Source organism: Spermophilus citellus (genome assembly GCF_964194105.1).
Source record: "Spermophilus citellus genome assembly, chromosome: 11".
In the NCBI taxonomy this organism is placed as follows: Eukaryota; Metazoa; Chordata; class Mammalia; order Rodentia; family Sciuridae; genus Spermophilus; species Spermophilus citellus.
The window spans coordinates 127,954,732-127,974,249 of record NC_138192.1 but is presented as its reverse complement, the minus strand read 5'-3'; the positions used below and the strand labels follow the sequence as shown (position 1 = coordinate 127,974,249).

Here is a 19,518-nt window from a genome sequence, read left to right as displayed (position 1 = left end):
AAAGTAGTGTCACGTTGACTAATAGGATCTCCTTTCCCCCACTGGGAACACAAGGAGCCCTGCCAACGAGGCTCAAGTATAAGAAACGGGGCTTTAACTCCTGGTGATCTTGGGTCCATCAGCCCATTAAAGCGTAATGAAAAGTGGGAACCAGTTGTGTTTATTTCTTTCCTGACTAAGCACAGAAGAAGAAAAAAAAAAACCTGTCATTTCCCATTTCCAATCCATGGACATAAGTCCCTGCTGCAAAACTTTGAAGAAAGGATAATTATAGTATGTAGGCTAAGGACCCAGTCACCAGTCTCTGCATCTCTGGTCGCACAGAGAATATTGATATTGCAGCATCTTTCAATAGCCCTCTGAATCATGCTGCTAGATCCCGGTCGCCAAGATCTCTGCTCATTCCCCATCGAGACCCAAGAGGAACATTGCAGGGCAAGTGTGCACGGCAGGGGGAAGGACTCCTAGCAGGAGAGAGAGAAGGAATCACATCTCACTCCTCAATCTTTGCTGGTGGAATGTGACAGTCCCTATGGAAGGCTCTGGAGCAAGTGTCACAGCAGAACAGCAGTCCCCTACGCCGACACACCTCACACACTTCCGAGTTTCCCATCTAGAAGAGAAAACAACAACCATGTCACTGGGATTGGCAAGACCCCGCAAAGCCACTGCTATGGGAACCCAGAACACAAGCCTCTGGGCGAACCTGCATGGGTCCATTTGCTTCTCCCTGGGACAGTAGGTGCTTGGAGTGGAGAGTTCAGACAAGACATCTTCTGTTAAAGTTCAGGAAGAGGAGACCACGTGTCATACCAGAAAACATTTCCTCTCAAAACCAGAGATATAACACAGAAAGACCAACAGCAAAACAACGTGGTGATTTTGAGGGAATCTGAATAATTTTATGACTAGCCTGCAGACAAAAGTTCCTAAAATAAATGTTGAATCCATTTGCTTATACAACAATGATGAAATTGACTCATCAAAGTGTGATTTACTAAAAGTTTATATATGAAGGAATAAACTTTTGAAATATCACTGCATCCCATAGCCTTGGCTGTAAGCTCCCCATGAGCTGAAGGAAAGGTCTGGGAAGGCTTTGGGCTATGGGTTCTGACTATGGAAAGTAATCAAAGATGAAAAGGTGCTGACTAATAATCATTTTGAAGTTTGTTTTGAGCTTTGGGATGAAAACACTTGTTAGGTGAATTGGGATCTTGGTCATTTTTTTGATCTTAAAAATGGTCATATATGAGAAAATACTGGGCCCCTAAGGCTCCTGCTTAATGTCATGGGGGATTCTTACGCAGATCTGCAATTGGAGACTGAAACTGTTCAGACATGGAGCCTTGGACCCATTCTTCTCGTTAGTGCAGACTCATGGATTACCATCATCACTGTCAAGAAATTGATGCCTCCTCTCCCCAAACAACAAGGAAATAATGGAGGCAACAAGTGTTTCAGAATCTTGCAATCATAATCCTTTTAACAAGGTATTTGATTCCTTGACAGGCCATGGGAATCCTCAGTGGAGAGTACATAAACTACCAACGTCCTGATCCCAACACCAGAGACCAAGTCATGTGGTCTGGGTTGGGGCACCAGCATTACTGTTCCTCTTTAAGTCATAGAACAAGTATTTCTGTGCAGCAAAATCATCTGAAGCCTTTGAACAAGTCCTAGTCCAAACTAGTTCAGAATCAGAATTTCCTCTGGGGGCAGGATCCAGGCAACAATGCTTTTTACACCTTTTCAGGTGATTCTGGTGTCAAATTTGAGATTCAGCCTGAGCCAAGTCTGGTTATTGAGGCCTGGAGATGTATATGTCAGGGTTGTTTGGCCTTAATATCTATCCCAGGAAACATTAACAGGGGAGAGGATACCTTTGCTTGGGTATGACCTAATCCTTTGTCTACATCTATCCCTCACAAGCCACACAAATACTGGACTCCAGGGCTGTTTTGACTATTGAAAACGCCCTCTGTAGAACAAGGGTAAAAACCAGTGTGAATAAGATCTAAATCTGGTTGGAGAATTGCTGTGGAGGTGTGTGTAAAACTACTTTGCTATGCCTCTTCTGCTGAGTGTCATGAATGGAAGACACTCTTTGCAAGTATTGACCCATAATTGAGTGAAAAGCTAACATGGCCTAAAATCTGCATCTCATTGCCATGAAAGGAATCTAGATATGATTTAGCTCAAAGAGAGGAGTCATCCATGATTTCAGCAGACCCCAAAACAGGAAGCCATATGGCAAACAGGGCCCACGGAATCAGAATGGTTTGTACATTATTAAGCACCAGCCAAACAGTTTGAATAAACTATGATTTGCTAAGTGGTGATGGTTTCAGTCTTAGCCAGCTCAGCCTCCTAATGGCTCCCTTGAGACTGGCTATAGTCTTTCTTTCCTCCCTCCCTCCCTTCCTTCCTTCCTTCCTTCCTTCCTTCCTTCCTTCCTTCCTTCCTTCCTTCCTTTTCTTTTTGGTACTAGGGATTGAATCCTAGGGCACTTAACCACTAAGCCATCCCCAGCCCTGTTTTCTGTTTTATTTAGAGACAGGGTCTCATTGAGTTGCTTAGGGCATCACTAAGTTGCTGAGGCTGGCTTTGAACTCACAAACCTCCTGCCTCAACCTCCTGAGCCACTGGCACTACAGGTGGGCACCACTGTGCTGGGTGTTCGGTGTGCATTTCTATGCAGGACTAAGAACTATGTAAGACTAAGGATGTTAGTACTTACATCGGGTTCAACATTGTTGTGAGTCTGTGGTGTTGTCTGTTGAAAGAAAAATATTCGGTGACTATGTTGCATGTGATGTTTGAATCTATCACTTATTTAAACAATCATGTTTCAAGGGATTCAAGTAACAGTTATTTCAAAAATAAATTAATTAGGAAGTCAGTGGGTTGGGTTGGCTTCAGGACTTTAAGTTTCCACAGCTTGAACTCGCCAGTTGGGCCCAGCCTGTCCCCTCAGGGTGGTGCCGAATACCATCTTGAGCTCTGCCTGCATCTGGGTGGACGTCACATATTTTCCTCACCACCCTTTCCATCCCCACTGACTTCTTTAAAGTGCTGTTTTCCTCTCAAATTTGCTGTATACCCCTCATCTTCAGGCCATTCCTGACCATCCCTACTTCAATTCTGCCTCTAGATCTCTGCTTCCCATACCCACTTGGAGGGGGGACAAGGCACGGGAAGTTTTCCACTGAAATATAAGGAAAGGGTACTTTCAGTGGAGACACCCAGTCTCAGACCCATGTCCCTGTCTTGGGGGACACACTTGATATTCTTTGTTCATTGCACACAGCAATAAATACTACAGTGAATGAGTGCACTTCAGGGAAAAGCAGTCATGACACAGGAAATGTGCTTGGAAAAAGGTCTGGGGTCTTGGGATGCAGCTGGGAGTTAGTACTTACATCCGGGTCAACATTGTTGTGAGTCTGTGGTGTTGTCTGTTGAAAGAAAAATATTCGGTGACTATGTTGCATGAGATATTTGAATCTATCACTTATTTAAACAATCATGGTTCAAGAGATTCAAGTAACAGTCATTTAAAAAATAAATTAATTAGGAAGTCAGTGGGTTAGGTTGGCTCAGGACTTTAAGTTTCCACATAAAAATGGGGAGCCCAATGTAAACAGTAAGGAGAAACTAGTGACTTTAGCAATTAAAAAAAAAACTACCAGCTAATCTTTAACCAGGGTCTTTCCACTCTAAACAATGAAACGTATCTTCTCTGTCTTACTTCCACCTTAGCCCATGAAAGTCACCTGCTCACACTGGTGCATTGGAGCTCAGTGGTGTTCTTACCTGAGTGCTGCCCAACTCATGACCCTTTCATCGCTCAAATAAGCTCATCAAATTTATTTTTCTCTCAACACAATATACCTTTTATTTCATACCTTTTTATGTTGACCTATGTATCTATTAGGAGAACAAGAAGTGCCAAAGAGCTCTGTGTAGCCAATGCACATTCCCTTCCCCAGCTCTTCGATTTAAGGTGGGCCTTCGTGTTGCCAAGAAGGGACCCAGGACCTGGTTTCCACAGACTGAATTGGAGAAATTTTACCTGTCCTGTTGCTTCAAGGGGTTCTCAGCCATTTTCCTTCAACTTGGCTGCCCAGGATCTGCCAGCCCACCCACAGGAGCTGCAGCGAGAATCAGTCTGAGGACTTAGCAGTCACAGGCCTCAATATAACCACAGGGCCAGGTTCTGCAATCCAAGGAAGCCCACAGAGAACTCTCCTACTTTCTGAAGCTCTCCTAGGGATTATCCCTAAAGATAAAATATATAAAAAGTCCCCAGGACTGAAGTTCTTCTCCCTGAATGCCCCCCTCCTTGCTCCTCTATCCAAATCCCAAGAAGATGTCAGCTGGCTGGCTTTTCAGAGAAAATTTTACATTTGTTTACATGGCCTTTAAACATCCAGTACAACGAGCTGGCATTCTTCCCTTCGGAGATATGTGCAAACTCAACTCTTACCTCTATCCCAGGATGGAGAGACCATAGACAAGTGGGACCTAAGGGACAATACCCTCAGAGGTGGCCATGTCACTGCCCACCTTTGACCAGCTTATTATTATTCCATTTTTACAATGAATTGACACAATCCTTAAGGTCAGGAATACAGTTTCAATCTTCTCTAGTGACCACTGGATACTTAGGATGTGTTCATTAATTATGTGTCATGTACTGGAAAGTTCTCATCTGGTGCTCATGGTGACACTGAAGTTTTCAGGAGCCAAGTGGCTCTGAAAGCAAGGGACACTCCAAGAGGCCCTGAAGACCTATGGAAGTAGAAATGGATCCTGGGATCTGCCACTTTGGAGAGCATCTGCTCTCACCAACAAGGAAACACAATATACAGAGGCAACTGCAGCGTGTAGGCCAAGAATTGCACTCATGATAGGGCAGATTCTGTTGGTTGGAAATTTCCAGCTCATTCTCATAATGTGGTCTGAGTTACTCTTGACACCTTGGGAAAGTTAGAGCCACTTGTCTTTAAAGCACTCACCAAGTAGGCAAAAAGTAGTTTCCTTTTAGGAAACCCACTGGATGAAATATTCCAGGGGCTGAGAGTTCAAACCAGTGAGACCACTGATATTGCAAAGGCTGAGATCTCAAATTCTAACATGAAGTCCAGAGGTCAGTGACGTGACCCGTCTTAGAAGTCTGTGAATGTCTTGAGTGGCTCTTTCTACCTACAGTATATAAGAAGGGCACTTCTCCCCTTCGCCTCCTCTTTCTCAGGTTATCATTCATACTCAGTGTTGAAAAAATTGTCGCCTTGCCCTGATTCTACACCACACTCAACCTATTTGGTTGTTGCCTTCTTTCATAGAAGGACAAACCGCTTCTCACAAATAAAAGTTTGCATGCACAATCCTTCTGATGGAGCAAAAGTGGTGGTGTCCAGTTCAGCACATCCTGTATAGATGTACCTACCTTCCAAGACCTCCCTCTCCAACAGCACTGTCCTTATTTATGAAAGGCAAATAATTTTCCCTTAAGAAAGATTTCTATGTGCTTATGTATATATTTAGTTGGAAAGTGGAAGAGGATGTGAAGGACCAGAAAAGGAATATGCTTTTGGTTGTATTACTCATAAAATGATATGTAATTTCACATAGGTCCCATGAAAAACTATTAGTTCAAGCTCATCAAAATGACTGTGAGCAGAAGAAATAGCTCAGTTGGTAGCATGCTTGCCTCACATGCACAAGGCCCTGAGTTCAACCCCTAGCACCATAAAACAAAACTAACTATGAGCAAACTTTTGCTCCACCAAATTTTATTAAAACTAGAGAAACTCTTGGCTTGAGTTGAAGATAACTCTATCACATGATTATGAGATGTTTTTATGTATTCCACAATTATGTTTGCCTTTTCAACTTTGATGCCCTTAAAACAATTGCAGTATTGCTAACACACTTCCATGAGGTCTGTTTTGATGGCTCCCTATCATCTTCACTTCTCATGGATTAACAAAGAAGACCTAGCTTTATATACAGCATTGTACTCAAAAGTCACAACTCTGAAGGTGCATGTGCCCCCATCCAAAATGAAAGAAAGAAAAAATAAAGGAAGGGGTGGAGGAGGTGTAAGATTAGTTATGATTACCCACTTGAGATGCCATAAATAAGACACTGTACATGTAAAGTCATATGTGGTGAGAACTTGTAGAAAGTTATATAATGATCACCTTTTTTTTCCTGTGATATATTCTTGGAGGATGAGGAAGAAATCCTTCCTGCAAGATAAAAAGATTCAACTATATGGTTACTCTGGGTTTCTGTTTAGTGAGCCTGCATAGCCAACCTCCTCCCAAATATTTCTGCCTGCATGCTCCACTGCCAGTTGAGATTCAAGGTGTCTAAATGAGAATCTTTCTTTTCTCACTTGCCTCTTCCAGATTTCAACAAATGGTAGTTGGAAAGTCACCTGTAGAACCTTCTCCCTTTCTCTTGTCCTCTTTTCTAAGTCTCTGAGAGGCTTTCCTCAGATAGCCTTTACCTATTTCCATTCCCACAGGACGCTCCAGTTTGAATTCCTACACTAAGACTATCCAGGCAACACACAATTATTGCCCAATATCTATTGGAACCTCTAATAGCTACTGGGCATGCAAAGAAGACACATGTATAACCCTGGAGAGGTCTAGAGAAGAAGAAGAAAGCTCCAGGAAGTACAAATCTAAAATAATCAGAGAGGAATCTTAGTGGTGGGCTCAGAGAGCCCTGGGAAGGGATGCTGAGGGGCTGGTACATTTAGGGAGGGGTGACACATTTTAACTGAGCATTCTGTGTTTGATATAGATTGCTGAGTGCAGAGACAGGGAAGTTGTTTCAAAGCAACATGGCTATCTAACACACTGTTTTAGAGGACTGAGGTGTAGCCCAAAGGTAGAGTGCATGCTTAGCATGCATGAGGCCCTAGGCTCAACCCCAGCACCAAAAATAAGACAAAACTGTTTTAAATGTTATTTCCCACAACAAAGATTTTGCTGATTCTATGTTGACTACATTATGAATTAGAACCAATTAGCATAGCATTAGAACCCTCCACAAATGATCCCCAAAACATGTCTTATTGCATACAACCCATCAATCTAAATCCACAGTGCTATTTCAGTAATGCCTTTCTCTGGAGTATCTTCTTGCATTGTTTGACTGTAGACTTTTTTTTTTAAACGTAGAAAGTTTCTGCATTTACTCTAATTAGAATGGGCACTCCCTCCTCTAAGGTTCTGCATCTACCCTTTGCAACATTCATGTGCTGTACTGTCCTGGAGTTACCAATGTGGGACCCCTGGCTTTGAGTCAAAGGAAAAGTACAGAGGCATCAGGGCTGTATCTATAACTCACACACATTTGATGATGAAATAGTGACCTAATTATTAAGATGCAACAAGAGGGGTGCATCTCTTGCCCTTGTGAACGGAATACCTGCAGCAGCCATAGCAGGGGCCGCCCGCCACAGTACACACTCTGTTTCCAGTACTTTGATCTTGCGTAGCCTCCTTTGATTTCAAATTCACGGGGCGTGAGCCAGTCTCCAGTCTCACTCAGTATACACTTTATGGAGATTCCTGTAAGACCAGAGAAAGTTGATCCCTATTTCTGTTTGTCCCCAAAGCTTAGACTTCAGCCTCCCACCATCCAAATTTGGCTCATGGTCAATAGCAGAAGTCCCACCTCTCAGATTTCAGGGGACCCAAACCCAGCCTGAAAGTTCCCTGAAAGGAGATTTCTGGCAGGGTGTGTACATTTCTTTGATCTTTGCATGAAGAAAGTAACAATTGCCATGAAAAGCAAGCTTTTAAAAATATCTAGGAATCACCTACAAGAGGAAAAGCAAGCAATTCCTAAGAATGAGAGGATTTCAATTTGTTCTCGGGTTCTAGAGATAGAGAACATTGATTTGTATGCTCTAAATGATGAACTGAATTATATGTGAATGATATTTCAGTAAAGCTGTTTTAAAAATTAACATCCAAAGACCCATATTAAGAGAGGTCTGACCAATGGTACAGAATAGAGGACACAGAAACCAATCCACAAAATTACAACTTTCTTACATTTGATAAAGGGGCTAAAAGCATGCAATGGAGGAAGGATAGCATCTTCAACAAATGGTGCTGGGAAAATTGGAAATCCATATGCAACAAAATGAAACTGAATCCCTTTCTCTCGCCATGCACAAAAGTTAACTCAAAATGGATCAAGGAGCTAGATACCAAATCAGAGACACTGCGTCTGATAGAAGAAAAAGTTGGCTACGATCTACATACTGTGGGGTCGGGCTCCAAATTCCTTAATAGGACACCCATAGCCCAAGGTTAATAACAAGAATAAATAAATGGGACTTACTTAAACTGAAAAGTTTTTTCTCAGCAAGAGAAACAATAAGAGAGGTGAATAGAGAGCCTACATCCTGGGAACAAATTTTTACCCCTCACACTTCAGATAGAGCCCTAATATCCAGAATATACAAAGAACTCAAAAAATTAAACAATAAGATAACAAATAACCCAATCAACAAATGGGCCAAGGACCTGAACAGACACTTCACAGAGGAGGACATATAATCAATCAACAAGTACATGAAAAAATGCTCACCATCTCTAGCAGTCAGAGAAATGCAAATCAAAACCACCCTAAGATACCATCTCACTCCAGTAAGATTGGCAGCCATTATGAAGTCAAACAACAATAAGTGTTGGCGAGGATGTGGGGAAAAGGGTACACTTGTACACTGCTGGTGGGACTGCAAATTGGTAAGGCCAATTTGGAAAGCAGTATGGAGATACCTGGGAAATGGATCCACCATTTGACCCAGCTATCTCCCTCCTCGGACTATTCCCTGAGGATCTTAAAAGAGCGTACTATAGGGATACTGCCACATCAATGATCATAGCGGCACAATTCACAATAGCTAGACTGTGGAACCAACCTAGATGCCCTTCAATAGATGAATGGATTAAAAAAATGTGGCATCTATGCAAAATGGAGTACTACGCAGCAATAAAAAACGACAAAATCATAGAATTTTCAGGGAAATGGATGGCATTAGAGCAGATTATGCTAAGTGAAGCTAGCCAATCCTTAAAAAACAAATGCCAAATGTCTTCTTTGATATAGAGAACAACTAAGAACAGAACAGGGAGGAAGAGCATGAGGAAAAGATTAACATTAAACAAAGACGAGTGGGGGGAGAGAAAGGGAGAGAGAAGGGAAAACATATGGAAATGGTAGGAGACCCTCAATGTTACACAAAATTACATAGAAGAGGATGTGAGGGGAAAGGGGGAAACAAGGGAGAGAATTGAACAACAGCAGATGAGGTAGAGAGGGATGATGGGTGGGGAGGGGAGGGGGGATAGTAGGGGATAGGAAAGGTAGCAGAATACAACAGTCACTTATATGCCATTAGGTAAAAATGTGAGTGTGTAACCGATGTGATTCTGCAATTTGTATTTGGGGTAAAAATGGGAGTTCATAACCCAATTGAGTCAAATGTATGAAAGATGATATATCATGAGCTTTGTAATGTTTTGAGCAACCAATAAAAAAAAAAAGAGAGGTCTGAGCAGTGTAACTCCACATCATATACAATCGCAAGGATGGAAGTTATACTCCATGTGGTAGGATTTGTCAAAATATGTTCTACTGTCATGTATAACTAAAAAGGACAAATTTTAAAAAATTTAAAAGGAGAGGTCTGAGATGAAGTCCATCATCATGAACTATTTTTGAAAGGCCTTAGAAACTATGGTCATAAAATATGTTGTGTCAATTCTACACATTAATTCTTACAGCAATACTAGGATGCAGGTTTTTAAAATTATTTTCCCCTTTCGTAGATAAAAAATTTCAGGCTCAGCAAGACCTCCTTCTCTCATGAGAATGAAACAGGGGCTGCGGATATAGCTCAGTTGGTAGAGTGCTTCAGCCTTGCATGCACAAGGCCCTGGGTTCGATCCCCAGAACTGCTGAAACAGGAACTCAGGTTTCCTGATCCAAACCTAAATCCTGTGATCTCACCAGGTCAAGCATCCTGCCCTGTGATGATGATCCAGCAGGAGAGAGGGTATGGAGGTAGAGGCTGAGGTCTATCTCTAGTTATAAGTAAAATATTTTATTTCCCACCTCTGGATGGAATTTCCTGCACTTATCTTTGGTTCTTTGGGTATTACTATGGACAAGCCCACGTGAGAGCATCTAATATATGTGATTTCTCAGTGTAAAAGTATCATCTTAAGAATTCCTTCCTCCTTCTCTCAAGTCAAACTAGAGACTCAGCTCCTTGAATGTTGAGTAATTCACATGACTGATTCCCTTCCTTCCTGTGAATCCTGCAGATAGTAGTTACAAATTAAAGAAGACAGTGAAACCCACCTTTTTTCAATTTCTCCTTATATAAAATTCCTTTCAGCTCACCACAGCTCACAGGAAGTAATGGAGCACAAAAATCCACAGGTTCACTTCTGACCTTTCTTGAACCTGCAAGAGAAGGGTCTTCATCCCAGTTCACTTTCCAATTGCACATGCCCCCCTCCTCCCTTACTGAGGTCATTCCTGTAACGGCAGGAAGTACTTAAGGAAATTCAGCCCCACAAATTTCAAGAGTTAACATCTTTGTCCAAGTGGTATTTTGGATAGATAATAATGAAATGTCTCCCTTGATTTCACACAAACTGAAATGCTTTAGCAGAGAAACCAGGCTTCAATAAAACTGTTTTGATTCTCAATCTACTGAGCTCCACCAATTCTTACATGAGCATAAAATAGACAGTTACTGTACTGTCACTGTTCTGGTGAGGTCTCCAGCAATGCAGTTTTGCCACAGGTGGTAGCCAGAGACAGAGCCAGGGGATGGTAGTCCCACTTCCCCATCCGAGCACTGACCAGGCAAGCAGAGGGAGGAGGAGGATGGACATGGGGTCTGCTTCCTATTGTTCTCTGCTTTACTTAGACTTCATTTTCCCCTTTCTCTACAGGTTAGGAAGGAGCTCAGGGAATTCTAGAATGATTTGAAAATTATAGAGGGGAAGGAAATGGAGACCTGACTCCACAGAAGTGGGGGTGAAAAGTCTTGAAACAAATTCCGGGCGGATGAAGAGCTAATCTAGCTTCTGACCAATGTGGCAGAGGCATGATGGAGGGAGGGAGCTGTGTTTGGTCCTAAGACTGAATCTGGGACAGGTAGATGTCCAATCAAGACTGGAAGGTTCTGTGAAGGATGGCTGGCCCAATTTCCCCTTTCAATTAACAGATGAGAAAACTGAGGCAAAAGACGTCAAGTGTTATGCCCAAGTGCTCACAGTCAAAGGACAAGAAAACCCTAGGACAAGTCCTCTGACCACCACGTTGGCCACCTTGGTGTGCAGTCACAGACTGTTCCCTTGATATGGCCTGACTATTTGCAGCCTTGAACGTTATCTGTTCAATGAAGGCAGCGCTGCAGTAGCCCTGGGCCCCTGGAGTCTGGTTTCAGACATGGCATAAGAGTTTCTCATTTCTCTCCCAAATACATTGACTAAATGGGACACATTTCTCAGAAGTTACCATCGCTACATGAAGTCAGGAAGCAACTGGGGAAACAGGTTTATTTAAAAGAAAAGAAAAAAAAAAAGCAGAGTAAAGACCTGGAAATCAGATATTTAGCCATTGAAAATACATTGTATTCTTCTCCTTCTTTACCTCTTGATCCTCTTCGCCATGCGACTCTAGCTTTCTGAGTTAGGTGGATTCTAGATCTGCCTCTCTTTCTCTCTGAGAAAACAGAAAAATATAATCACCACACTGAATATGTTGGCACTTTTTAAAAATTGCACTTAAATGTAGCTTCCCCAAAACCAAGAATTAAATGGCTAATCTTAGGCTCACCTTATGTTTCATGTTCATATCCCTACATCAATAAAAAACTAAGTGAAATCAGTCTTTCACTTGTATCTCAGGAAGCAGTGTGTTGAGTCTTAGTACATAACATTTTTTCTACTGTTTAATATTTTTATTCTATTAATTTATTTAATATTTGCAACAAATAAAGGTGATGATGATAAAGGTGAGATAAAGGTGATGACGATTGGAGAGAATATTAGAAAATATTCAAGAAAATTGAGACGAAACTAAAAGTTTAAGTGAAGACATTGTAAGTTTCTCTTAGTGGAGAGAAAAGAACAAATCCAGTTCTGTGAGTACAGGAAAATCTTTTGAGGTGTTCCAGGTGAGATACTTGCTTGTATATCAACTTGAATGAAGGTATCTGCACATTTGTTCTGAAAGTGACCATAAAAGGAACCAAAGGCTTTGTTCACTGGGGTTTGGACAGAGATATTTGGATCTGAGAAACTAACCAGGAGAAGACTTGTCAAGAAAATTGAGTCTTCTGGAAATTGTTTCAAATAGTAATTATAGCCTGACTTGGAAAGTGCTTCAGAAAGAATACTTCCATTTACAAGTTAACTGGCTGTGGGTGGGAATCTCAATATTTTCCATCACTCAAATTGTGTTTTATCTGCTAAAGAAGCAATACAATTTTTTTCTCCTTTCTTATATCCAAAGTTTACCACTCACGGACCACCATCTAGTGGTGCTAGTTGAAGTTACGCAGACCCCATGAGAAAAAACTCTCCTGACTATGCAGTCTTAAGTGCTGTCAACTCTCCCATGTTAGGATGCAAAATTAAAAGGATCTTCATTTTATTCAAACCCAAAGTGTTACTGGTACTTGGTAATATAATTCCACTTTCTGTTCTTCAGACTGAACAATTACTGTTATTTAAATCCATAATGGTCGGTGGGACAAATATTGGTAATTGGGCAACCTTATCCCAAGACCAAACAACTTTCATCCTTACAAACTATAACTCCATTAATATTTAATCAAAATACTAGGAGCTCAAACAAGAGTTCTAGGAGAGTTGGAAAAACTCATGGAAGAAAGTAGGGTATCAGCAGCCGAGGGCTAAGGAAAACTAATAAAATGATGGAAATGTAATCCTCAGGGAGAATATTAATCTGCTTGCTCCCTCTTGCTTCCTCTCTCTGGCCAGCACATTCACTAGGCTCTCCTCTCCCCTCTCACCCAAGACACCAGCAGGACTCTGGATAGCAAGGACATCTCTGGGTGTTCCTTCCACCCCCTCCTCCTCTGAGGGTCCACACTCAGAGCCCATTGAGAAGAGATTCAGACGTCTTATTCTTGCTTCTCTTTCTCCTCCTATATTCCATCTAGGCTTGACATTACAGCTCTGACCACACCCTCAGACAATCTGACAAAGACAGAGTTCTTTCTTGCTTTCTATCTATCTCTGTCTGGTTACATCTTTTCTGAGACCAGTAGCCATATTGTGTTTACCTTCATCAAACCTGTTTAAGCCTAATACTTGTAGGAGAGAAAAAGCAAACATATTGAAATCTACTCTAGCCCTTGGATCCTTTGGTATAAGGAGATTTGAAGCTTACATACAGCTAGCCCATCATATGGCACTATTGTGTTTTCTCTCAAAACAGAGTGGCTGAGCTAGGCAAGATTCAACTCATTGTACTCCTAAGTTAAAATACCCATTAAATAATACTAAAATCCCATCACAAATTCTCTTAAATACAATATGGTCAGAATATAATTTTAAATTATCATAAAATGATTGTTATGGATGGTATTGATTAAACTCTAGAATTAAGTGTGACACAGTTGTCAATTTCCTCCTTTTTTCTCAAAACTTTAGTAGACATCCCAATAGTTGGGAACAATTCAATAAGTGCCAAGTAGGGTGACCCTTATCTGCCCAGGACTAAGAAAATGCCCAGGACACCAGAGTTTCAGGGGAAAAACTGGAAAATCCAGGCAGCCAGGGTGAGTTGGTCACTCTAGTTCCAAGCACCCATATCCCAAGAAAATGTACCAGGTCATCTGCACAGTGTTGGCAGAACTGGTTGTGCCAAGTCACATCCAGGTGGCAGAAGAAAGGCTGCATTTCTTTTGAAAGAAGTCAATTGTGGTGCCTGATGCCTCCCCGTCCCTCAAAGGGGAACTGATGAAAGCATCTCCACTCCATTTCCAATGCCATTCCATGGCTGTGCCTGTCAAGCAAGACCCTTCCTCACTCATCTCTCCTGTCTTCCTGCTCCCCAATCCTGGATGGGCCCAAGCCAGCAGCTATTGAATAGGGGTAGAGTTTAGAGAGAACAAGAGAAGACGGCGATCACGCCACCCCTGCTTTACAACCAAAGAGGAAGAAAGGTCAGGTGGTGGGCAGATGAAAATACAAACACAAACAGTGTGCAACTCTGGTTCCAAGTGAGTTTGCTTTTGAGATTTCACTGCTTTCAAATCAACTAAGAAATTTGACTAGTAAAAAATTAAGGAGGATTTAGATTCCTCGAAACTGTAGCAAAATCTGTACTGACCTGCAATGTGGAGGTAACGTGCTACCGATTTTGTCCTACCCCTGATCCTGGCAGGGCCTCGTAGGTTCATTTTCACCGCCTCTTTGCTGGAGGCCTTGTGGTCATTAGCTGTGCTGTTGCCTGTGGACAGACATGGGAAAGGGAGAGTTGGGCAGAACCACAGGTGACAGGTGGGAACAAAAAGAAGCGAGGCTGTCCTGGGTTTGCTTTGGACCCTTTACTCCACACGCTCAGACGAGGAAGTGAATGCAAAGCAAACTCCAGCAGAGGTCCAGGGCGCTTTCTGTCTTGGGAGGGTCCACTGTTAAATGACAGGCAAGATTTGTGTTTTTTTTTCTTTAATTTTTGGTACAAGGGATTGAACTCAGGGGCGCTCGGCCACTGAGCCACACCCCATCCCTATTTAGAGACAGGTCTCACTGAGTTGCTTGGCACCTCGATTTTGCTGACACTGGCTTTGAACTCATGATCCTCCTGCCTCCGCCTCCTGAGCTGCTGGGATTATAGGCATGCGCCACTGCACCTGGCAATGTGCAAAATCTAATCATGCTTTGGAAAGAAGTCTCCTAGAATTTGTCTACATGCACATAGACTTAAGTGAAATGTTATAATGACTTAGTCCAAATAATTTATCATTTTGAAAATACCATTTATAAAATGGATGAGACCATTTTTTTTTCTTTTCAAACAAAAATGTACACATCCACCTATAGGGGAGCCATATAATTGTCAAAAACATAAGATATATATGGTTTGGTGAAAATTTTAATTCTTAATAGGATTTTTAAAATCTGCTGTTTCAAAATTGACAGTCATTCGGAAAACAAGGGTTAGCCTTCATTTCTAGGAGAAAGGAATTCCCTAGACCTTTTATAAAATAAGATTTGGGGGCTGGATATTGTGGCTCATGTCTGAAATACCAGCAACTTAGAGGCTGTAAGTTTAAGGCCAGTCTCAACAACTTAATGAGACCCTCAAGCAACTTAGTGAGACCTTGTCTGAAAAAAAAAGTAAAAAGGGCTTTTTTTTTAAAGTAGTAAAGAAGCACCCCTGCATTCAATCCCCTGTAACAAAAAACAAACAAACCAACAAACAAAAAACCTTCAAAATAATAAGATTTTAGTGAACTGATTATAAATAGTATATACATTAAAGAATTTTAGAAAATAAAATTGTATGAAACATTACTATGTAGAGATAGTCACAACTAACTTGTTCAAAAATATTCTCTTTGCATGTATTACTTTTTAAAAATTTTTTAAAATGTTTATTTTTTAGTTGTAGTTGGACACAATTCCTTTATTTTGTTTATTTATTTTTATGCGGTACTTAGGATCAAACCCAGGGCCTCACTCATGCTAGGCGAGCACTCTATTGCTGAGCCATTACATTTTAAATAACGTTTTTGCATTACAAAAGCTGAACATTTAAATATTTTAATATATACACATACATTTTAAGACTACAAATAAAAATATAAACACCTTTATTCCATTGACCAAGAGTAACCAATGCACATAGTTTTATGGTTGAACTACCACTGATTTTTCTATATGTCCACATCTATGTCCCTATATACAGATAAATATATATGTACAGATCTGAATTTATAGACATTTAAATACGTACTTTCATAAATATATATGTTTACACACATGTATTTTTTATAATGCCCATACATGCCCACATGCATATGCATACATAGAAAACCTGCTTTGTTCATTTATGCTTCTTTGGGACATCTTTCCAAGTAATAAGAATTTCTCAAACTAGGAAATAATACTGAGAATGGCAACACCTCCCTATATTAACTGTGGATCATTTACTGCTGGATGAGTCAGTAGCATGTATGAGAAATAAACCATTTTGTAAAAGCCATTGTATTTAGGGACCTCTTGTTTAAGCATCTTAGCCTACCCAATACAGTAGCTATGAAACCACTATGGCCCGCCTCCAAGCGTACAATGAGCAGTGCCTTAATAAACTCATAGGATGTACCTACTTCACTTTGCCTACTTACCTTTTTGAAGTATGTTTTGTGGCCTTTTCCTTTTTATTCTTGACCAGTTATGTCCTTTCTTTTTTCCTTCAAAAAATAATGAAGTGAATCATTCAGGGCTATAAATCGAAGTCTCCAAGCCTTATATGTCAGTAGTATTCAAGAACTATTTGCAATGGGGAAAAACTCTCAACACCCAATATAGCAAAGTGGAGGTTGATCAGAGAGTAAAATTTTAATCCAGCCTGTGCATTGGCTCCCAAGCTTGGGAGACTGTCAGAGCCACATTTCTTTGAAAATTCAAAGAGGAGGAAATAAACTCCTGCCTTCTAACTAGATGGCAACTGTCACTGTTATTTATTAGTGTTTCCTTTTTAAGCGTTTTTCATGTAAATTCAAATGTGCAAGGAGAAGGCACATTTCTTGAGTCTGACAATGTGATGGGTAACAGACTGTCCTGGAAGTTGGGGTAAGTTCTCAACTGGGATGTGAAGAGTCTTTGTTAAATAATCTCTATACTCTTGCAGTTGCAATGCAAATCCTCTCACATATTTAATCTAGCTCCCAAAGAACCTGGAGCACTTTAAGGAGCCACAGTGGGCTCTTTGTTTTGCGGTTGTGGCTTTCCTTTGAATGATTTGAATGCACAGGAATGAATGCATAAGACCACAGGCACTGAGCGAATGGAGACTGTATAGAATTATTGGCAACTATAGCGACAGCCATCTTCTAGAGTTTCATTTGCTAGAAGTGAAAGCATGACTGGAGGAGAGAGGCCTTGACTCCCCCACCTGAGAAGCCCATTTTGAGTGGGTCAACTCAGGCTCCAGAACTGACTAGGAAGGTTGGTTCAAAAACACCTTGCTCTTCAACTGGAAATGGTATAGTCAAGAACACAGGGACTTTGCCTAGTGGCACCTCTGCTTCAAGCCTGAAGCAAACCTCTGGGTTGGTGGGGTCCTCGGCTCATTGAGATTCCCCTGAGGCCCGGGGCCTGGTTCACTCATGCTTGGCGAGGCTGGGCTGCTATGGCTGTTCAGCCTCAGAGACAGCTATGCAGAGCTAAGAGTGGACGTGGTCACTCCTCCTGGCTGGCAGAACTCAAGACAATTGGGTTTTGCTTCAATGGCTTACATATTTGGTCTACTACATGGGAAACCATAGGAGTGGCAGAGTAAAGACATGCTTCTCTGGGGCCATGAACTGTGGAAACAGTCTCTGGTTGCCAAAAGGCCTGGTGGGTGGGTCTCTCATGGAAGTGCCAAGTAGTGACTGGTCTCTGCTGTTGGCAGCTGATGCTGTTTCTCTCTTGCTGCCTGCTAGCTTTGCGACTCCTGCTGGAAGTTGACCTATTGTCCCTCAAGGGGGAAACCAAGGTGCTTTGATTGCTCCTGGTACAGAGATCAGACCTTCGAGCTCCTCTTAGGGCTGTTGGCAGTGCCTCAACACCACCCCTCAGGTTGCAGGTAGCTGACTTGGGCCACGCCCTTGCAACCATGGAAACTCACCAGTGTCATGCCTGACGATGAGGACCATCTGCAGCCTGTTAGGGACGTGCCCTTTACCAAACAGGTGTGCCACAGCATGCTCACTGCCTGACTCTGCGTCCCTCCTCTCCTCCTGTCCACATACCTTGCAGGGCAGTTTGCTCAGGCAAGGGACCACTGCCTTCCTGGACGATGATCAGGACAAAAGTGAGGGATGGAGGGCTGGGGATGTGGCTCAAGCGGTAGCGCGCTCGCCTGGCATGCATGCGGCCTGGGATTGATCCTCAGCACCACATACCAACAAACAAAGATGTTGTGTCCACCGAAAACTAAAAAATAAATATTAAAAATTCTCTCTCTCTCTCTCTCTAAAAATAAAAATATTTTTAAAAAATCCCTGTAATGTACAATTTACTTTTAAAAAATAAAAATTATTTTAAAAACCTGAAAAAAAAAAGTGAGGGATGGAGTCCTTACAGGTGATAGATGAGCCTCTCTTGGAAATTCAGGCCTCTGTTCTGACCATTTCTCATTCTTTCCTCCATAACTTAGTGTATACAGCTTTCAGAGTGCCCAGTTACATTGCCTAAAAATGCTTTTGCCCTGCTTGTATCAGACCCTTGTGGATGGAAGGTCTTGGTGAGAAAAGGAGATGATTAGAAAAAAAGATGAAGCTACAGCCACTGGAATGGCACACACAGCTTGTGCAGCAGAAAAGTAAGAGCAAGACTCCAAGCATCAGAGAAGGAACGTCTCAACCCCTAGAAGGTAGGCAGGAAAGAGGAGCACTGATAATGTCTGCCTTTCAGAACTGCCACTAGGTCCCTTGTCCATTGGAAAACACCCTGGTGCGGCTCTCTCACCACTGGGGATGCAGAGATGAATGCCAACTATTGCCATCATGGACGAAGGGTGGATTGGACAGACTATCCTCAGTCAGTATCCTCCCAAGTCAATGAGCAGAACAGGAAACTGAGGCTTACAGCTGTCCAGAGGCCATGCTAGAGGCACTGTCACTTCCCCTCTCCTAACAGGGAGCAGCTCAGTACTGGAAACACTTCTTTTCCAGGGGACCATGTGTGCCCTGGGGCTTGGACTTCTTGTGTGAAAGCCAGGCTATTAACCTGCCCCCTCATGCCAACGTGGCCACTTGTACTTTAGAGGTGGTTGTCAGAGACCTAAAGCAGTTGTGGTTCATGACATTTATCAAATACTATGGGAAACAAATCCAATTTGCTCTGAGTCGCCTTTTAAGGCTGGGAGTTTCCTGTGCATGTGTCCCTCAGCTGCCACAGCCCTGGGTGTGCGTCACCTGCTCAGGCCTCCTCCATAGCATGATCTTCACGGATCTGGGACGCACACCCAGGGGGAGAGCTGATACATCTATCCTGTGGCAGAGCATTTCACGCCTATGTATTTATGCAAGAGGTAGGAAAGCGCCTGGCCCCACACAGACTTCTACAGGACATTCATGGAGGCTTTCTCATTATAGCTCAAGCCGGAGACTTGGAGGCATCTGAAGATTGGAGACTGTATAGACAATGGTGAATCTAGACAATGCACACCACTCAGCAATAAAAAGAAACTACTGCCACACTTACAATGTGGATG

General features: G+C 42.1%; 1 protein-coding gene across 1 annotated transcript in view; it reads right to left on the bottom strand.

Annotated features, from left to right (window-relative positions):
- Positions 1 to 19,518, bottom strand: part of LOC308630427 (nuclear body protein SP140-like protein) — a 67,067-nt gene that overhangs the window by 2,198 nt on the left and 45,351 nt on the right. Inside the window, exons 16-24 of the mRNA XM_081260443.1 lie at positions 16,442 to 16,507; positions 14,422 to 14,541; positions 11,710 to 11,781; positions 10,405 to 10,509; positions 7,453 to 7,595; positions 6,210 to 6,257; positions 3,423 to 3,458; positions 2,741 to 2,776; positions 498 to 613 (exon numbers count right to left, since the gene is read on the bottom strand). Coding sequence (XP_081116569.1) covers positions 498 to 613; positions 2,741 to 2,776; positions 3,423 to 3,458; positions 6,210 to 6,257; positions 7,453 to 7,595; positions 10,405 to 10,509; positions 11,710 to 11,781; positions 14,422 to 14,541; positions 16,442 to 16,507 — 742 coding nt within the window. The remainder of the gene's footprint in view (positions 1 to 497; positions 614 to 2,740; positions 2,777 to 3,422; positions 3,459 to 6,209; positions 6,258 to 7,452; positions 7,596 to 10,404; positions 10,510 to 11,709; positions 11,782 to 14,421; positions 14,542 to 16,441; positions 16,508 to 19,518) is intronic.